At 40.3% G+C, this 19,139-nt stretch overlaps 3 protein-coding genes across 6 annotated transcripts in view; 1 reads left to right on the forward strand and 2 right to left on the reverse strand.

Annotated features, from left to right (window-relative positions):
* aldh18a1 (aldehyde dehydrogenase 18 family, member A1) overlaps nt 1-19,139 on the forward strand; it is a 32,902-nt gene that overhangs the window by 12,958 nt on the left and 805 nt on the right. For 2 of the 4 annotated variants that reach the window (XM_044338205.1, XM_044338206.1), the window contains exon 18: nt 28-2,332. The exons of 1 other annotated variant lie outside the window; for it this stretch is intronic. In XM_044338205.1, the coding sequence (XP_044194140.1) occupies nt 28-224 (197 nt within the window). In that variant the 3' untranslated portion in view covers nt 225-2,332. Of the gene's footprint in view, nt 1-27; nt 2,333-19,139 lie in introns of those variants that run through there. One more of the 4 variants, XM_044338207.1, reaches the window with a different exon arrangement.
* On the reverse strand, nt 3,765-5,794 carry crygmx (crystallin, gamma MX). Its single transcript, XM_044338211.1, has 3 exons — nt 5,718-5,794; nt 4,720-4,962; nt 3,765-4,361 (listed from the first exon to the last, which is right to left on the reverse strand). The coding sequence occupies exons 1-3, from the start codon at nt 5,724-5,726 to the stop codon at nt 4,086-4,088; spliced, it is 528 nt and encodes a 175-aa protein (XP_044194146.1). The 5' UTR covers nt 5,727-5,794; the 3' UTR covers nt 3,765-4,085.
* On the reverse strand, nt 6,254-7,864 carry crygmxl2 (crystallin, gamma MX, like 2). The gene is made up of 3 exons (XM_044338210.1): nt 7,831-7,864; nt 7,055-7,297; nt 6,254-6,581 (listed from the first exon to the last, which is right to left on the reverse strand). Exons 1-3 carry the CDS (start codon nt 7,837-7,839, stop codon nt 6,306-6,308), a joined length of 528 nt encoding a protein of 175 aa, XP_044194145.1. The 5' UTR covers nt 7,840-7,864; the 3' UTR covers nt 6,254-6,305.

A 19,139-nucleotide genomic window follows, 5' to 3' on the forward strand; every position in this document is an offset into this window, starting at 1 on the left:
ATGCTGTCTTTCCCGATTTGTCTCTAGGAGCAGAGGTAGGTATCAGCACGGCGCGTATCCATGCCCGGGGCCCCGTGGGCCTGGAGGGGCTGCTCACAACCAAGTGGGTTCTGAGAGGTGATGGGCACACGGCAGCCGACTTCTCTGAGAACGGTACCATGAAGTACCTCCATGAAAACCTGCCTATCGGGCAGCCTCTAGCTGGGCAGAGGGACAGCAACTAGACCAGAGACACTTACCCACTCACTTGGCCTTAACAGTGGTCGAAAATTGTTTGCCCACCAGCAGTCTTGTTGCAAATAATGGCTGATGTCACTGTTTTAAACCTCTGAAGCGCACAGCATGGAGAGAGACGCTCAACACTCTAATGATCTATTCTATCAGCACAACTACACAGGTGTCTCTGTTCTACCTATACTGTTGTTCAGGGACTAAGAGTTTACAAAGGTTTAAGTTCTACCTCAGCTTGTGATACTAAGTCACCCTCATTGGCCCCAGCAGGAGGTATTTATGTGGTGATCACAACACATAATACCTCTATAGTTGGGGAAACTTGTGACCAAGAAGGGGGTTAACCATGATTACTTACTTTTAAGAAAAACTGCACAATTGTTATTAGACATGCGTCAAAAGAAACTGAAGTAGGCAAGTTGTATCTTTTTAAATCTAAAGTATTTTTTTCTGTTCTCATAAAAACTCAAGTTGCTGCTGTAATTGAGTTATGTAACTGAAAGCTTAACTTTATTGTAGCTGATTGCATTCACTCATTATCCACAAGGTTCATACTGATCGTACTGTAAGTGCTTTCTTTGTTCATGTAACATCATTTTTTTCCCCTTTTCTTTCTGTATTTTCTCTTACTTTCTTGATGTACAAACCTTTTACTTAAAGGCGCTGGTCTAGGTAATTTCAGACATGGACTAATACCACTATAAGTTTGCATTTAATAGATTTTTATTTTTAACTTTCTCTTAGTTTAACCAAATCCTGGTTAGTGACAGATTTTAAGACTTCCTGTAGTAAAACCTAATTACAGGATTGAAATTAGAATAAAATAGTATGTAATTATATAATATAGTAATTATCAGAAATTTATGAGATCTGTTATATAGTACTGCAAGTTAAAATACAATCCAACTTTTATGCATTGCTTTTCCTTACTTTTTTTTTTTTTTTATTTGATCATTGTTACAACTTGTTCTCATTTTTCCATGCTTTGCTGCTTGTTCCTTGTGGTGCCCAGAGCCTCTGTCAGAGCAGGAACAGTAATTGACAAGCTGCCTCCTTCAAGCTGGAGGGGAAAACGCGACTGCTTTTAAATTAAGCTCTGTAACATTCCAGCCTCTGAGCTCCTATCTGATGTCTTGTAATGCACACTTAAGGATTGGTTTGGATTGTTTTAATAGCACTATTGTAGAATTTTAAAAAATGTTAAAAAAGAATATTTGGAAATTGAAGTTCTTAATTTCTTTGATTTTTGCAGTTGAAATGTTGAGGGTTTTTTTTTTTTACTCATATGTTCATCTCTGTCCTGGCACTAGTCTTTCTATTTTCACAAAGAACACAAATTAATGGGAAAAAAAAGTCTGATCTGAAAAACAGATGTCTAAAAAGGGCCTTTTTAAAGTTGCCCATAGGGGAATTCGCATTGCTGGAAGTGGGGCAAGGAAGATGGAAGACAATACTATAGAGGTTTAATTATCCAGCCATCAGAAATGAAAAGAGGGAGAAGGAGAACTGAGACTAATAATGGAATCACAGGCTTATGTTCTGGGTTTCTCTGTTTCTTTCTTTTCTTTCTCTCTTCTATCATCTAAAGAATTCATTCTCCAAAACGCACTACTTACCCTTCAATCAGCTTCCCATCACCAAGTCCAAAGGGTTCAGAGATAAAGAGGGAGACAAAACTCGGATCTCACTCTTTTGTCCTTTTTATGTGTGAAGCGATTGAAAATATCATCTAAATGACTTGAGGTAGAAAAGGAACAATCCAGGGACATTGAGTATTGCCTGTTTGGTGCATTGTGTTTTATGGAATTGTATTTTACAATATCAGATGCATCAAAGTTGTTTGCTACAGTTACAGTAGCTATTCAGGTGTACGTGTGTTTACCTAGTTGATATACAGTATTAACACCAGTTTTCTACTTAAGCATCAACAGGACACTGGAGAGTGTTTTCTTATGGAATTAGGCTTCAATTGCCAGGTTTCGGACTGGAATTCCTCTGTTTTATTCTAAGGTCTAGTAACTGCATGGTTTTGCATTGAAATATTCATATCTTTGCAATAAACTGTGACCCTGTGTGTCAGATTAAACGAAATTGTTCCCAATGTGTGTCATGCTCCACGCTTGAATCCTAGTCACCAACTGAAAAATGCTCGGTTCATAAATTCTTCTTGATTGTTTATGGAAACATCTAAAAATGTTAGACTGATGTGGAAGATGGCCATTACACTAGGAAATATATTGCCTTGTTGTCTTTGATCGGCCCAGTTTCATTCTTAGCTTATGTACACATTTTATGGCTTCTGAAAGTAATAAAAACCATCTGAACTAAGTGCAGATACCATTGTTAATTTTGCAAGGATATAATGCAAATCTGGAGATTTCACAACAAGGACGTAATGTTTTTTTTTTTAGCAAGGTTGTTTGCACAACTTTCAGGTTATTTGCCATCTCTTTTTATGTGAACAAAGTTTGCATAGTCATAACCATATAATTCAAACTTGTTTTCTGAAGTCCTGTGTAAGTCTGAAATGCTTACTTTCTGTATTTGGTGGGTATTTGAAACCACTGCCCCTTCATGACCTTAGATCAACTTCCAGTTATGGCTGAGGCTGTGAATTTCCTCTCATCTCTTATCTAGCATTGCCCCCAGACCCCAGCTGATCAGATCCCATGTTGCACCCTGTTGATGGTGTGTTGTCTGCTGGGTATTGTTGTCCACAGATATAAAAAGAGTGATGAGGGCAAATCACTGGACTTGTACAGCAAAGCCGACAATCCTTTAATTGGACATTACTCAAGGCCAAAACTCATATTTCTTGTTGTGCTTGATCTTAAGAGACTCTCAAATGCACTCCCCACTGGGCTTCAATTTTTTTTGAATCAATAATTAATGGTCAAAGTTATTTATTCATGTGTATCTTTGCCAATTACGCAGCGTCTAATTAACAATTTCAATAATTGATATTTATTTCTGAAAGGGTTCAGTATCTTGGGCTGATAAAAAATGCATGAGCAGGGATGTGGACTGGGTTTTGTTTTTTGTTCTGAGAGAGCTTGATGCTCGGGGCTAATACCAGGCCACTTTGACTCCAACTCTTTGAGTTGGCACTGGCCCTGTGATGTGGATCTAATATGGGCATCTTTCATGGACCCAAAGCACTCACTCTGTACCATGTGATCTCATAAAGACTCCTACATGCCCATCCTCAGATACTCTTTTTTATGGTCTTTAATATCAAACTTCAAAGAATAAGCTTCTGTTTCCTTGATAATTTTTCTTTGTGTATGCGGAATGACGATATCATGGCAAACTGTAAAAAACTCTTGGTCTTACCAGGACCTTGGTGGTTACATTTCTGTATCTAACTCTGTGGCCTGATGAAACTAAAGTTCAATCACCATACTAAAGAGAGAAATATCCCTTAGATTTATGACAAGCCATATCCCCCTGATCGTTTGATAGTGACAGCTGTAGTAGTCAATAGAAAATTAACAAAGGCTCCCTTTAGTTGACTTTCATCAAGTTTTCGTTTATTGTGATTCCAGTAGGACGTGAGGTTGGGGACTGGCGAGGCAAACCATTTTGCTATAGGACAACCAAAGCAAAAAAGATCATATTTACTGTGAGCATTGCTTGAGTTGAGGAGCAACTTTTACCCAACAATGTAAAGCAAACTAACAAAACCAGAACCCAACATCAGACGCACCAAAGCCACCATCAGAATGTATGATTTCAGGTTTGGACACCACAACACAGCGTTGAGACCACACTGAAACAGTGCAGGCATTTGAAGAACAAGAGGGTGGGAAGCTTAACGATGAGGCTCGGTAAGGGTAAAAAAGGAGAGCTGGAAATCAGTTGATATCAGTGACACGTCTCAGAGATCCAATGGTGGGACTGTTGCTTCCCCACTCACTGTGTCTCCTGTACTCGCCAGGGCGCAAGAAGTACTGGCGTCCCCTGTAATGTGGGTGTTCATGTAGAATCCAGTAGCCCTCCATAACATTGACAGATGAGATGTCACGGGTGTGGAAACGCTCATGCAGATCTGGGCAGTCATCCATTAGCTCCATATTCTGGCCTGCAAAGTCAGATCGCTCAAATATCTTCATCCTGTAGTTTCCAGTATACTAGGGAAGAGAGAATAAGATGAGACATTTAAGGTAAACATTTGTTCAACTTTATATTACCACAGTCAAGAATAACTTTGCAATTAGACATAAATTTATAGACAAATTTTTGTTTTCCTGTACTTGTCCTAATCCAAAGATCCAGTCTATATTTTTCTTTTTGTCTTGACACAATTTAACTGAAGTTTTAGGTCAAGCCACAAAAATGCATTTTTAAAATAGCCACAGGTACTGGCACTGAGTGGTGAAAACAGTAGGACTAGGCTTGGGAACTAAATGATCCTAAACTGGCATTTCTACAGAAAACCTTCAGTGAGGATACTGCTGCAAACAGGCTAGGGCATCAGTTAAAACTCACAGGTGGCACCATACGGCAGGAGCGGATACAGTCATTGAAGCCTGCCCAGCGCTGGTAGTCGGGGTACTCGCCCTTGTGCAGCATGTACTGGTAGCCGCCATAATTGGGCTTCTCGTAGGCCACCCAACAACCGCTGTCCACTTTTATAGAGTTACAGCGAGTGAAGAAGTTTTGCATCTCAGGGCAGTCAGCGCTGCACTCATAGTGACGACCCTGGAAGTTCCTGTCTTCGAAGAAGGTAATCTGCATATGATGGATGGGTGGACATTGTTATTACAGGGCTATGCAAAGGACAAACTAACACATGCTTTAAATATATGACTATTTAACTGCCCTTCAGCTGTTGAGACTCTTACAAACAATAAATTTAACTGAAATATATTAGTGTGCTTGTTATTGTCAACCCTACATTTTAGTATTCTGCACCAGGTTTGCAAGTTAGCTTTATCTAACAAAGTTCTTGTACGGAATGATTGCAAGTGAAGAATTTTGGAACAGATGAGCTTAGGGGAGTATGAAAAAGTGTCCCAAATGATGTACCAGAGGCAAAGTTGAAAAAAATTCAGTATATAGCATGTGGTATATTTTAATAAAGAGGAAAATGTCTTTAAGGCTTTGTCAAAAGTTCTTGGCCCATTTTCTCAAGACTTCAAGCTCAGTTGAATAATTGCAATTCTCACTACCCTCAACTGAAGACAAAGCCATAATTTAACAGATTATTTCTTGTTTTTACTTTTACTCTGCATATTTGTAATTTCAGTTATTAGATTTTTACCACAATTCTTTGCAGTTTTTAGCATTTTCATGTGTATGTTATGTAAATATGCACAAAATCGACCCATATGGTTCTACCCACAAAAGGTTGAGTTATCGCTTATTGAGTGTCTTTGTAGCATCTCTCAATTAATCTACCATTTTCAAGTTATTTGCCCCTAAGATGCACATGACTGTGCTATTTGAGTTGCTGTTACTATGTAGATATTAAATTGCTCGCTTACCTTGCCCATTGTAACTGTGTTAAGTTCAGATCAGATCAGACATCGGGCTGTACCAGACCTCTTTATAGACCTTGCTGGGATCAGGGCTTTGCAAATGTGAAACAAAGCTTTGTCGTGTCAGCACAGTACGCTCTATAGACTGCACAACACTACAGGGCTGGTGAACTGCAGCAGTCGCTTTGTCTCTATCAAAGCTCTGCCTGTCTGTGGAAAATACTGTACAGCTGCACTTTCTCAAAGTGCTACAATAAGAGTTGCAACATCTGCCTTTATTGGCATGAATGCCACAAACCTACATGCAGACTGTGAGGATAGACAGGGCAACAAAGAGAAAAGGTTTGGTTTGTTTTGCTAGGCATCTGACAGTTCACTTATCACAGATACACAGATCACTTAAGCAGCAATAGGCTTTTATAGTTTAAAGATAAATGCTAAGCAGGAAGTGAATCTGCTTCTTGGCCGGAGTATTATTGTACTTCAGACTCAGTGTTTACATCTTGCATGGATTTGCTGAAATAAGCTCACAAACCACATTGTTATTTGAAAATCAAGCATTTAATGTACATTTGAATTGCGCAGGAGTGGAATTTACATGAGAGTTCTCATCCTCCTGAATGAGCCCACCATGGGGTTGTGGCAGCCCCAGTCACCACAGGCCCTATACTCTCCAGGACGCAGGAAAAACTGGCGTCCCCTGTAGTTAGGGTGCTCGTAGAAGATCCAGAAACCCTCCAGGATGTTGCAGGAGTAAATGTCATGGTGATGGAAACGGTCATACAGGTTAGGGCAGTCATCCATGAACTCCATTGTGTGTCCCATCAACTCAGGCCTGTTGAAGATCCTCATCTTGTAGGATCCTCTATACTGTGTGTGAAAGTAATTGGGACATAATTATTATGCTATTTTGGTAGGTGTGAACTCTAGAGAGCACTTTAGTAGAGCTTTCTGCCCTGAGCTGATCTGTTTAACTTTGAATTCAAGTGACTACTTGATTTCTTTAAGTAAGTATAGATGAGAATGAGCAACAACTCGTTCAGAGCATGACAGGATTAGATTTTTTTCCTCCCTAAACTGCCAGAAACACTCAATGTGACTTACAGAATCAGAATGAAGGCATCAAGTCTTATGGGGGTGTATTATATTCCTTTTAAAGGCTGACTGGGTCTCCTTGTGGGCCTTGCAACAGAGACTTTTATGCTATGACCTGCCTGAGTATCTATAAATGACATCAAAAGGCCGGTGATTGACATCCATTTCTAAAGCGGCATTTGATGTACAAGGTGAGCAGTGGGGGGTGGGGGGACTACCAATCCTATCCGTCTGTTTGATTGACTTACAGGGGGGAACATCTGGCAGGAACGGATGCAGTTGTTGAAGCCCATCCAGCAGTGGTAGTCAGGGTACTCGCCAGGGGCGAGGATGTATTGGTAACCCATGTAGTGAGGCTTCTCATAGGCCACCCAGTGACCACCACTGACACGGATGGAGTTGCAGCATTTGAAGTGCCTGAAGGTATCCATGCAGTCACTGCTGCACTCCCAGTGGCGGCCCTGGAAGTTGCGGCCTTCGTAGAAGATTATCTTGAATGAAAAGGAGAGAGAGGCATGTATCACTCAAGATGGTGTTAGGTACATAGATTGACTGGTTGCGATACTCATGAATGGGCTGTAGGGGACACTGCTCTCCCTTGAACAAGCTCAATTACTTTTTCAGAGCCCTTCCACACTTTTCTGCACATTTGCTTGACTGGTGAAAATGAAGGCAAGTTAAACTCGTTTTCAGCTGACTTTTATTTGAAGCACAATGTATGCTTGTCCAAACTGAACACTGTTGACTTCTCAAATTTAGGGAGAGAAGCTCAAGAGACACGTTCCCTTTAAACACCTATATGTTTTTATAGGTTTTCCCCTCAAAAATAAGTCCTCAAGCATTAGCAATCCAGCATAATTTCTTGTAGCTAATATTTCTTGAATAAGTGGTTTCGCTACCTCTCTTCACTTCTGCTGCATTTACTATTCCTGTTACAATATTTAACACTTGTTCCCAAAATCATGCCATTTTCCTCTTTCGCTACTCCATTAAAGCTGTTTCCATATTGCATGTGAGCTCATACCTTCCCCATGGTTGCAGAGCAGTGGATGTTTGCGCATCATAGCCATTGCCACACTTACAGGTCCTTTTATACTCTCCCACTGACAATGAGGCCTCTGACACGTCAGGGACTACTACTCTTTACGTTTTTAGATACCAGCTACTGTTCCCTTTGTCTGACAGCCCGTGGGTAACTTATCTCCTGTCTGCTAGAGTTTACCTATAGAATTGACACCCCCCCCCCCTCTCAAAAACGAACCCCACACAAGTGCTATTCTGTGTATGGATGACCCTTGTTCAGCTATGACCTTGTGATGAAGCCTTTTGAAATATCAAACAAAGGCCCTTTAGGTATGTGGCCCCCCAACAACAAAGCCAATGAAGTGTACAGTGGGTTAGGTCATTTCCATCTCTGGAAAATTGTAACAGTCACTTTTTATTCAGTCTCAGTTTGGATTGGTGCGTTCCCTAAGTGGTACAGGTCACAGTATAATTGTTGTTCAATTCCTGTTAGGGTAAGTGATGCTGATACCATGGACTAAGTCAAGCTTTTGTGTTGATGTAATCTACAGTGATCTGTTGTCTTTTTTGCTTCCATAGCCTGCAGTTGTACTATGATGCCAGACGGGACTGGTCTGTTTGCAGATGTACAGACAAAACTGCTCAGTATGTGTGATATAAAAGGAGGGGTTTGGGGCATCTGTGTGTTTCTGTCTTTGTATAAAGTGATAGATGTTTGGACTTGAGTCTTTGGCTTGTAAGCATAGCCCAGAGCTGAAGGGGAAAAGGCCAGAAAGAGTTGCCGCCATGCATTGTGTTCCCAAAGCCCAGCTGTTGCCAGAAAGGTCAGTCTCATCCTTTAGCCTTTCATCAGGATAAAGAGCAAGCGCCCCCTCTCCACTTTGTGTGCTTTTTGCAGCTTCAACTCTGTAAAAAGGCAAATGTTTTCAGAAAACACAATAGCCATTATGTTCCTGGGCAAAACACTGCTACTGTGGTAGTATATCCAGAGCCATATGACACTGTCTCAGTGTTAAGGAACAGCGTTGATAAGCTTTTGCTCCTTTGATCATTCATCGACTTGAAACTCTCATAGGCTTCAATAGGTTTCATGTTTGAAGCTGCACTCTTTTTCTATGACATAAATAGATCATTGATATCCTTTCATCACACCGTGCAGCGTAATTGTGGCAGATTATCAGATGGGATGTTGTTTTGTTTTGTGAGTTTCTGGAGCAAATATTTACTCCGGGAGGAAAGGTTTTATCAGAACATATAAGAAACAAATGTTTAGATTTTTCTCATATGTTCATTCATAGATTAATGATTTCTTTCATCATGTGTATTAAATGTAACATCTTTTTACTCAGTCTTGATGCAAGAGGGCAGCAGAATGACAGGGAAACCATACTTTGGCTGGAAATCACTTGTTCAAGCTGTGTGTGATACAGTGGTGACTATTTGCTCTGTTGAAGTGTCTTAAAGCAGGAATCTGGCAGCTCCAAGGCTGCTGCTCTGTAGCTCAGCTTGACCTTTGACCTTTGTACTGAGGGAGGCATGTAACTGAGGTGCAATACAATGTTTGAACCAAGCCATATTAAAAAAAAAAAATCTGATTGCCACTGCCATCATTGAGATTGTTCTCGTTTTCATCACTGAGGAACATCAGCTAACCCAAACTCATTAGTCGGGACCTTGGCTCTCTCCATGTCTCTGTGGCTTCCAGAGGGAACCATGTTTCCCAGGCTCTCAAATGATCATCTTTAGCTGTGCTACAAGACATCTCCTCCCCACCCTGAAGGGAAAGTAACATCACAGAGGCCCTTGCCTGCTTTCTCAGTTCCCCCTGGAGGAGAAGAAAGCTACCCGCTGTGGAGCATTCCACTCTTCATCTCAGAATGATGGAAGAAAAGGAAAGGAGAAGGGAACAGAGTGGGGGGCTAGATTTGCAGCTCCATTGTGTCCGAGGATCTCATTGTGCAATCTGTGTAATCGTGTGGGAGATGACGACACTATTAGCCCGCAGAATGACTGTCAGTTGGGGACCTCTGTGATTGATGTGCACCCCACAGAGATAGGAGAAACTTTGACAGATAGCAACCCCAGCACTAGTTAACTTGCAACCTTTTTTCATCTATCCAGCTTCCAAAAGAAAAACCCATTCGTGTAGTTGATACCTAATTAGAATTTGAATGTGCAATTCACTCAGTAAAACACATTTCAGGTCAGAGGAGACTTACTTCAATTCAAAACAAACCTTATTCCAAACCGTGGTCTCCCTGACCCTGGTATATACAATAACTCTCACCCCTAAAATGTTGTAGGGAGAGATAGGAGAGCAGCCGTGCTTGCAGTGCCTCCAATGTGCTCTTTTACTGAACAGTCATTACAAAAACACTATGGGTGTAAACAAGGGGTCTATGTGAGTTTTGCTCCTGAGAGCTAGCTAATCTGGTGCTGAAAGTGTGGTATGATCGGAAAGCGCTCGCCAAAAAGCCTCCCACGCCGGGAGTAGAATGAGGACCTCTCTTTTGCTGAGAGATCATCCTCTCCATTCTTTCTGTCAGAAAATCTCCAGGCATCCTCCCTCTCTTGTCACTGCCAGCGCACAGGCTCTATCGGGATTGCCAGACGCAGGAGCCACTATGAGCCTGTGCCAGGGCCAGGATTTACCGCGATGCGTCTGATGTGCTCCATCTTTTTGCTGGGGGATAATTAAAAGAGGAAATGGTGTTGGAAGAACAGAGTGGAAAAGCAGGAGGAGGGGGCTTGGACTGAGCAAATGGATGCAGCTGTCAATTATGTTGGGTTGTTGATATGTTGTTTGTTTTCCCTTCTCTGAGATTTTTGTGTTGAACTGTTCCCCATCAGGATTTAGTTTTAAAGTTTGTGGTAAATCTCCAATCCGTACATGTAATTAAAAAACATTTAGGCTAATTAAGAAGTACTCTTAGCAATGAAATCACTGTGAATTTTTTTTTTAAATTTTGATTCTGATGACCTGCAGGTGAACACTTCCCCAACGAAGAACTCATAAACATCTACACATTCACAGTACATTTAATATTCTGCATGTTTTAAACCCTCCTATATGTACAATTAATGCAATTTAGGTTTTTAAACTTTATTGAGCTTTTTATTTAATATATTTAACTCTGATGTCTCAGAAATGATGCTCATATCTAGAAGAAGAACTAGAAGATTTACACACCAGTGCCACACATGGCACTGGAATCGTGTTACTTTAAATATCACAGATTTAAATAGCAGTTCTTCCTTTTCGTCAAGTATTGTGAAATTAAAGTTGAGCTATCAAGTATGTTGGACTAACCACCACATTCTTGTGTATGGTGGATTTTCCTCAACAAGCAGCAGTTAGAACAAGCTGTCTTTCAGGAAACCTTAACTGTTCAAATCATTCAATGATCTTGCTTTATTTGACTAAATCGATTTGAGATGCTCCACCATACAGCATGACCCAAACTCTGTGAAAAGCAGGACAACTCCTTCGTCTCTCAGCAGACACACTGGGGGGAGTGATGGCTTTTAGTTGCTCTCACTCCTCATCTCCACGCTCTGTTTTGACGTGGCGTGTCTCCCATGCCCCAAAGCTTTAAAGGTTTAAAGAGCAACTTTTCATCCTGTAATCCAGGTGCCTTTCAAACAAGTCACGCTGTTTACTGACACATGACAAAAAAGTTCAACCCCCTCTCATCTCTCTGCTTACAAGACTGTAACTCACCTCAGAGCCTGGTAGTCATTCCTCCAGAGCGCCCTGAACAAACAGTCTCAGCGAGAAAGGGGCTCCTGCCTTTCACCACTCACTAAATTTGTAATCAGATGTGATACTGTTGTTCACTTCTTCAAATTTGTCATCAAAGCAAATGTGTTCTGACAACAGCTAGTGACAAGTGCACCAGAGGAGAGGCAGCAAATCAGCTTTTTCATACTGCATATCAATTATTGATCATGTTGCCCCCCCACCCTACCCCTCCTCCCCTCCCCTCCCTCGCTACCCCAGCAAGTAGACACCTTGTGATAATGAAATACATCAATTTAAAAAATAAATAATAAACTGGGGTCGGCTCCATTGTTGCAAAGCTTTAAGAGCTTGATTGACTGCCTGCACATTTTCCTCGTTGGCAGTCAGGCAGATCAAAGGAGGGTTCCTCTTATTGCCCAAGGCCACTTGCAATTTATTTAGAGGAGCTGTGCTGCTGTCCCAGCAGGTAACATTATTGGGCAGAGACACTCAGGATAATCATAGCTTTGAGGTGCCTCTCAAATCCCACCTCTGCTGGCTCTATCATGCATGCGAAAAAATACACGCATATGATTTACAAAAACCCTTCCTTATTATACTAAATTAAGCAGTAGATAAGACTACATTAATATCCTCACATGGAATATCCACTTGCTCAAAGGCAGTGACCTTAGTTGCCCTAAATATGTTAGGTTATAATGGCTTTGGCTATATATGTCAAGATGTATTGGATTGGATATTTTTCACTTTAGAAGCGATTACTATTTAATTTTTATGTTATGTATTATATTATATTTCTCGAACAAAATAAGTCTTCAGATATATAACAATCTACAGTATCAGTTTACAGTATTTTCACAGGGGAAAATGTTCCTTGATGTGACGAGACATAAAAACAGTTTTGTGCCAAATTATGTATGAAAGACTTAAGTCATTTGAGGGGATAAACACGTGGAAGACAAAAAGTGCAAGGTTGCATCAGTTACATGAACAAGTCACATTTTTATGTGAAAATATTGTTTGTAGTGCATGGCATCTTGATAATGTTACTTGGATTTCCAGTTTTTCAAAGGCCTTTTCTATGCACCACATTAATAATACACAACAGAGCATAATAACGGGATGTTTTTTTTTTTTTTTTGTCCAGACGCACGCGATTGCTTATGAGCTCATAATTTAAAATAATAAAGGTCTTAGATCACTTTCTCACATGACACACTTAAAACAACATATTGTAGTTATTAAACAGGTTTATGTGTGAGGTATTTTTTATATCACACATTTACAAATAGGCTCCCAGAAAAATCTGGACTCTTAAATTCCACAAGAGATTCAGTTTGATCAGATTAAGATATATTATTGTCAGCCTGACAAACAAAATCTTACAAAGAAAGTGAAAGTGTATTTGAATTGTTTTGATTACAAAGAAGTTTTTGCATTGCAGCTGTTTAGTCCTTAAGAATAAAGAAACACGATTTAGAAAATGTTGAGATAATCTACACTCAGTCCTGCCACAGCAGCCCCTTTTGAGGGGATGAATATAAAATAAAAGCTATGTATTTATGTAAATTAATTTGATTGATCATATTATAAAGCAATTTGATGGGACTCAACAGATAAGACAGGCTTGTTATACTATTTGAAATTAGCTTTTGTGTGTAGATCCAGCTTTGTTAATAGAACAGCTTGTTTAAAACAGCCACTTTTCACATTTTAAAAACACAAAAGGAATTTCTCACATATGGGATCATTATAATAGTAATATTCTTGATGTTGACAAATGTTCGTTTTTGTACAAATGTAAAATATTTAAATATAAATAGTTAAAACCATGAAAAAATAACACAATTAAGTACTGTAGTAAAATTTAGATCTGTGGTATTTAGACTTTTAGTTCTTTTGGAGGACATGTATGTTTTATAATTTGAATATTTTAAAGTATGTAAATGCCTTAGATCTTTTTATGAGATTTCTAATTGTGAAATAAGTGCCTTCCTTTTTTCTGCCCCTTGCTTTATCAATTTTGGATGTCACCTTTTCACGTTCATGCTCAAGTAAAACTAATTCCTAAACTTGTTTTATTCACAAGTTGAGCAACATACACATTTGTTCTGTCCGTTAACACTAGTACATTTAAATAGTTCTCAGTTTGTCTTCAGCATTCAGAAGATATCCCAGTTAATTTGCCAGATAGTTCCAAGCACTAGAGGGCACTAGAAGCCAAAGCATTGGCTGTTTGCAGAATCGCTTTTTAAAGTTCTTTATACCACAGCCATATCTCTGAGCAGCTTGTATGAGTGTTTGTTTGCTTGCATGTATACATTTGTAAGTAAGCTTGGACACACATGCATATAGACATGAGATAGACAATGGCACACATTCAGGTGCTCTGTGTGTGTGTGTGTGTTGGTGCCATGGTGCCTGTCTGTACTGAAGCCTATCAGCGGTCAGACATAGTTTTACCCAGGGAGAAGTTAAAGAAAAAAAAAAAAAACAAAGTCACTAACAGGCTGACATGACCTGTGTCCCAGCACACATGCTGCTTGTCCTCGTGTTTGTAGAAGCATTACACACATTCGCTGCACACACACACTACAGTGTTACACTTGCTTTTAGAATGTTTCAAACAAACTTAAGATAGACACACACATACATGCACACACGCACACACACACACAGCATGGTCAAACAAAGTCTCAGACAGACAATGAACAGTTAGCTTTGTAGCAGTTTCAAGCCAGTGTGTTTTTGAACTGCAGATGTGGATGCTGACTGAAGGATCAGTGCACAAACTGCAGGACTGCAGAGATGGCAGTTCTCCCATAGGGTCTGGCACAGCCCGGGCCTTTGTGTTGTACCCCATTTGCACTGTTCATTTAGCCATGTTGAAGAGGTGGTGGTGGTCTGTGCCTGTGTGTTGTGCGGGCGATCGTTTGAAAGTACATCCTCAAGCCTTGTGTTTGCACATTGAACGCCATATGCCATTTGTTCGCTCGTAGGCAAGGTTTGCAGAGACATAGCGTTTTAAAAAAGATTTCATCCTTGCACATACAGGACAGCAGAGCTGGAATCTAAATTGAGCTGTACATTTTCTTGTCAGTATTGGAGGCTACACATCTTAGATTTATGAATTCTACAGAAAAGGCTTATCTTAGTGGCAAGCACTGGTTTCCATTTCTACTGGGAATTAATTGCACAACCGTGAAACGAAGGTAATGCAAGATGGAATCAAGAATGTTATTAACATTCGTGCACAGTTGTTTTGTGTTGAAGGATAGGGTAGCGAGATGCATAAGAGGCTCTACTTGATCTGAGTGAGGCCTCAGAGGAATGGGAAAGAGGCGCTCATGTCCCTGGACTGCGGCGAGAACGGGCCCTCAGTAGAGTCCCTGGAAGACCGAAAGCTCCACTCAGGGGAGTTTCAACCAAATTAAAAAACAATGATACACCAAGGGAGAATCTAATGCCAATTCCCATCATCAAGACCCACATTCTTCACTGTTTTGCTTTTAACTTTTGTTTTTTTCTTTCCCTCTGTCTCTGACTCTCTCTCTCTTTTCCCTCCGCACTGTTGTTTTCTAGTTTGTTTTCCACCCGTACTCCTCTGGCTGTCGCCGAGCGCTACAGCCACTTTCAAAGGCTCGGCTGTCACGCGCCGCCTTTGAGTCCCGTTTGAAATTTTAACGTACATGTTGTCAGGGTGCCGTCAGGAGTGATTGACAGGTCCGTCCCAGAGCAACACCGGGCTTGGCAGGCTGGCTGTCTTTTGTCAGAGGCAGCCGAGGAGAAGCAACAAAGGAAAGGAGCAGAGGAGGAAAAAACATACATAAATAAAACAAAACTGCTCTTACCCATTTCTCAATAAAGACCAAATTAGATTAATCTTAAGACAGAGCAAGGCAGGCACGCAGTTGTGGAAAAAGACTTGATATTTTCTCTGGCTTTGTTCCCTGCCATTGATGGTGCACTGCTTAGACACCCTCTCAACAGGACACCAAAGGCAGCACAGCAAGAGTTGTATAAAGAGCCAGCTGTACATATTAATGTTCATTATCACCTCCGTTTACTGCCGAGAAATCAAAAGTGCAAAGTTTGTCCTGGACTCACCTTCTTTTGAAAATGTAGATGTGATGTTTGTGGCCTTGTCAGCTGCTGTGTTTTAAACAAAAACTGGTGACCACTTTGACTCTGGCTGCAGGATTTTAAAAAAATCCAACTACCTCACAAAGATGAAGTTTTCAACATTTTTAAAGGTGGATAAGGAGGAATTTGTGCCTGAAAATTAAAATAATTTATATCTGAGAAGTTGATCGGGTTTTTGACCAATATCAAAGCCTCAGCATTGCCAGGTTCAGAGGTAACTGGCTGTCAGAACTCACTTTTCAGCCCCCCGGTGCGACTCAGCGACTCATAGATGTAGGACAATGTGACAACTCACAACTCCATTGTCTGCCTCTCGCATGTCTCCATCCTCAGCAACACATTTTGTTCTGAAGCCAAATAAAACAACAAGTACAACAAATAAAAACAAAGCAGAATTATTGTTCATTGTGATATATTACCTAGATATTTCACTAGATGCTTCTATTAGATCCCTTTAGTAATTAGCTTATTAACTCTATTGTGAATACTGTATGTGACTATTTTTTTCCCCCAGTTACAGGTCAAGGTAACCATTGTTATAAATGTTGTAGTTTCTTATTTGGAGATAAAAAGTCATTGATTACTCACTACTCTTTAGACAATCCAACAAAAGTGCAAGAGAAAAATATTCAGTGTAACAGTCTTTGAGATTCACATCGGCTGTCGGTGTTGGGGTTGTAGGGCAGTATGGCTGGGCTCGAGGCCCACGATAGCAAGAACCCAGTCTACGAAAGTGTCTTTGAGCAAGACACTGAATCCCTGCCAGCTCCATGCTGATCTCTGACCTGCCTGTGCAGCCAGCACAAAGCACAAAGACTCTGTTCGAATAAAATAATGAGAATAGAAATGTAGGTTCATGTGAAAGTTGTGCAGAAGTTTGTTTGAACAGTGCAATGGAGCAGTAATGATTGATTCAGTGGTGTACATGAAAATGAGGGCATTAACAAGTCTCACCACTTTGAAAATCAAGGACATTGTCGTCCCATCTCCCTTTTCTTACAAGTGCCGCTCAGTGTGAGGGGAGTTGAACAACATCAGCTACAGGAACTGGAACACCAAAATACAGCTGTACATCCAGTGTTCAGCAAGCTGTTCTTGTCAGTCTGGGCCGACGATTATGACATAAATCTGCACAGGCCACATTAAAGGAAAACTTCGGTATTTTTGAACCTGGACCCTATTTTCCCATCTTTTTGTGTCTAAGTGACTAATGGGGACAACATTTTTGAAATTGGTCCAGTGTACGTCAGTGCACATCCACTAAAAGTGCTTGTTTTTGCCACTGACAGGCTTGGATTTTTATTGTCCCTGGATAGGACCATACAGAGAAATAAAAGAGAAATAAAATGTTTTTCTTTACCTTTCGCTTGATATGCTCTGCTTGTTATTGTGTCTAACCAAGTCTCGTTCTGAAATCTCGCAAGAGTTGAGCTGTTTTTGAATCAGCTAAATATTAAGCCATGACTTTGAAAATCTATCAGATAAGACTAAGCTACACTTTCTGTATTCCAACACAACAAACTCCTCCTGGCACTCCTCTCTCCAACTCTGTCATGGCTGAAGACTTAGCTGATTTCCACAACATCTCAACTCTCGCAAGATTTCAGAACAAGATTTTTTCTTGAGCAAGACTTGGTTAGACACAATAACAAACAGACTGGATCAAGCGAAAGGTAAAGGAAAAGTTTTATTTCTCTGTATGGTCCTTTCCATAATGTTGTGAGACACTTAAAATAACAATCTGAGCCTGTCAGTGGCAAAAAGAAGCACTTTTAGTGGACGTACATTGACAGGGCGCTATTGCCTCATCGGCTTACATTGCAGCCTGTTTTGTGGCTATTGGCTGAAGCTCTTTCGCACAATATTGGACCAATTTCAAAAATCGTTGTCCCTATTAGTCACTTTGCCACAAAAAGATGGAAAATTAGGGTCCAGGCTGAAAAATATTGAAGTTTCCCTTTAAAATGTAAACATGATGCAAAAGAGCGAGGGATACCACAAAAAGACTGAAGCAATTTCAGATCTAAAAGTGACCATGAATTGAAGGAAAAACCTGTTTATCATGAGCTCTCTGAAGATTACTTACAATAAAATGGCTTAATTTTGTGTTCCTGCATCATCTTGTACATATACAGGAAAACATTTTTAAGGTAATGCGTGAACGTTAGTTTGTCCACTTGGCTCTGTGTTATAACCCACCAAGTAAATAAATTAGGTATTTTTACAGATCCATCTATTTCAGCAGTAGACAACTTGTGTCAACAACTACAGACTTGAATCAGAGGGGAAAGTGTAAGTCTTGTAAAGAGCAAGGGTTTTGCTTGTGTAGAGTGCCGCACATGATGGGATGAGTGACTTCCACTCACTCGCTGAAAGGTTAGGCTTTTCCTTCTGCCGGTATATTTTTAAAAGAAAACATGTCTGGCGTTTGATAACTGCTTGACATTTGACAGTCTTTTCAGACCAATCAGACAAGTTTTTTTTTATGTTAGCCGTCTTGAAGAGCAGCAACAATGAAAAAACATACAGTATTGTCACTTTCCTCAAGCCTTTCAAAGGCAGTCTTTCGCCACAGCTATCAACATCAGATACCACGGGTGCTGTGCTCATTTTTTTTTTTCTTTCATTTGTGTTTATTTTTCTCTTTTTTCGGCCTAACCCAGTCTCCTGAGACCTCATCGCTACCATCAGAGCTGAACAAATCACTTTCCAGTGTCAAAAGTGTCAACCACCTAACCTTATTGCAGCGTTGCCACAATATGAACCTTCTCTCCACTTCTCTGCAGTTCTCAGAATCAGCTCAGCTGGGCTGCACTGAAGCACTCTGTTTTGTTCTCTGTGGGGCATTGTCGCTATATCTTTCTTTATAGTTTCAGAATGTGTTCTACTGTAAATTATCAACTGTATGTTATCTTGGAGGAAAAGCGAAGAGCTAGAGGGAAGCAACAAAGCCACCAGTCTCTCTGGTTACATAATTCATGTCAGCCATATTCAAATAAAATTTATCACATTGTCAATCATCGAGAAGCAAACGTGTGTGCGGGTGTGTATGTATGTATATGCGGGTGCGTGTGTGTGAAAGCATGGAAAACTCTGAAGTGATAAATTAATAATACCATGGGAGCATGTGAATGAGCATGTTTAGTCATTCTGTTTGACAACAGAAGGAAACGGCCTATTCCTTGGGGTAGAAATCAAATTTCACACTTTCATAGATATTGTTCCTTCCTCCAAATGTTTAAAATATAGGGTCTTGCTCTGGCAGGGAAGTGGCTCAAACAGTTTTTTGCACTGAAGTAACTTTTGTTTGGCCATAAACCAAGAGAACATTCTCTCAAGGAGAAAAACAGTATGTGGTCAAAATGTCCTTGGTTTAAGATGTAATAGTTTATTGAAGAAAATACTGGTTCATGACTTCTGAATAA

Source organism: Thunnus albacares, chromosome 20 (genome assembly GCF_914725855.1).
Source record: "Thunnus albacares chromosome 20, fThuAlb1.1, whole genome shotgun sequence".
Lineage (NCBI taxonomy): Eukaryota > Metazoa > Chordata > Actinopteri > Scombriformes > Scombridae > Thunnus > Thunnus albacares.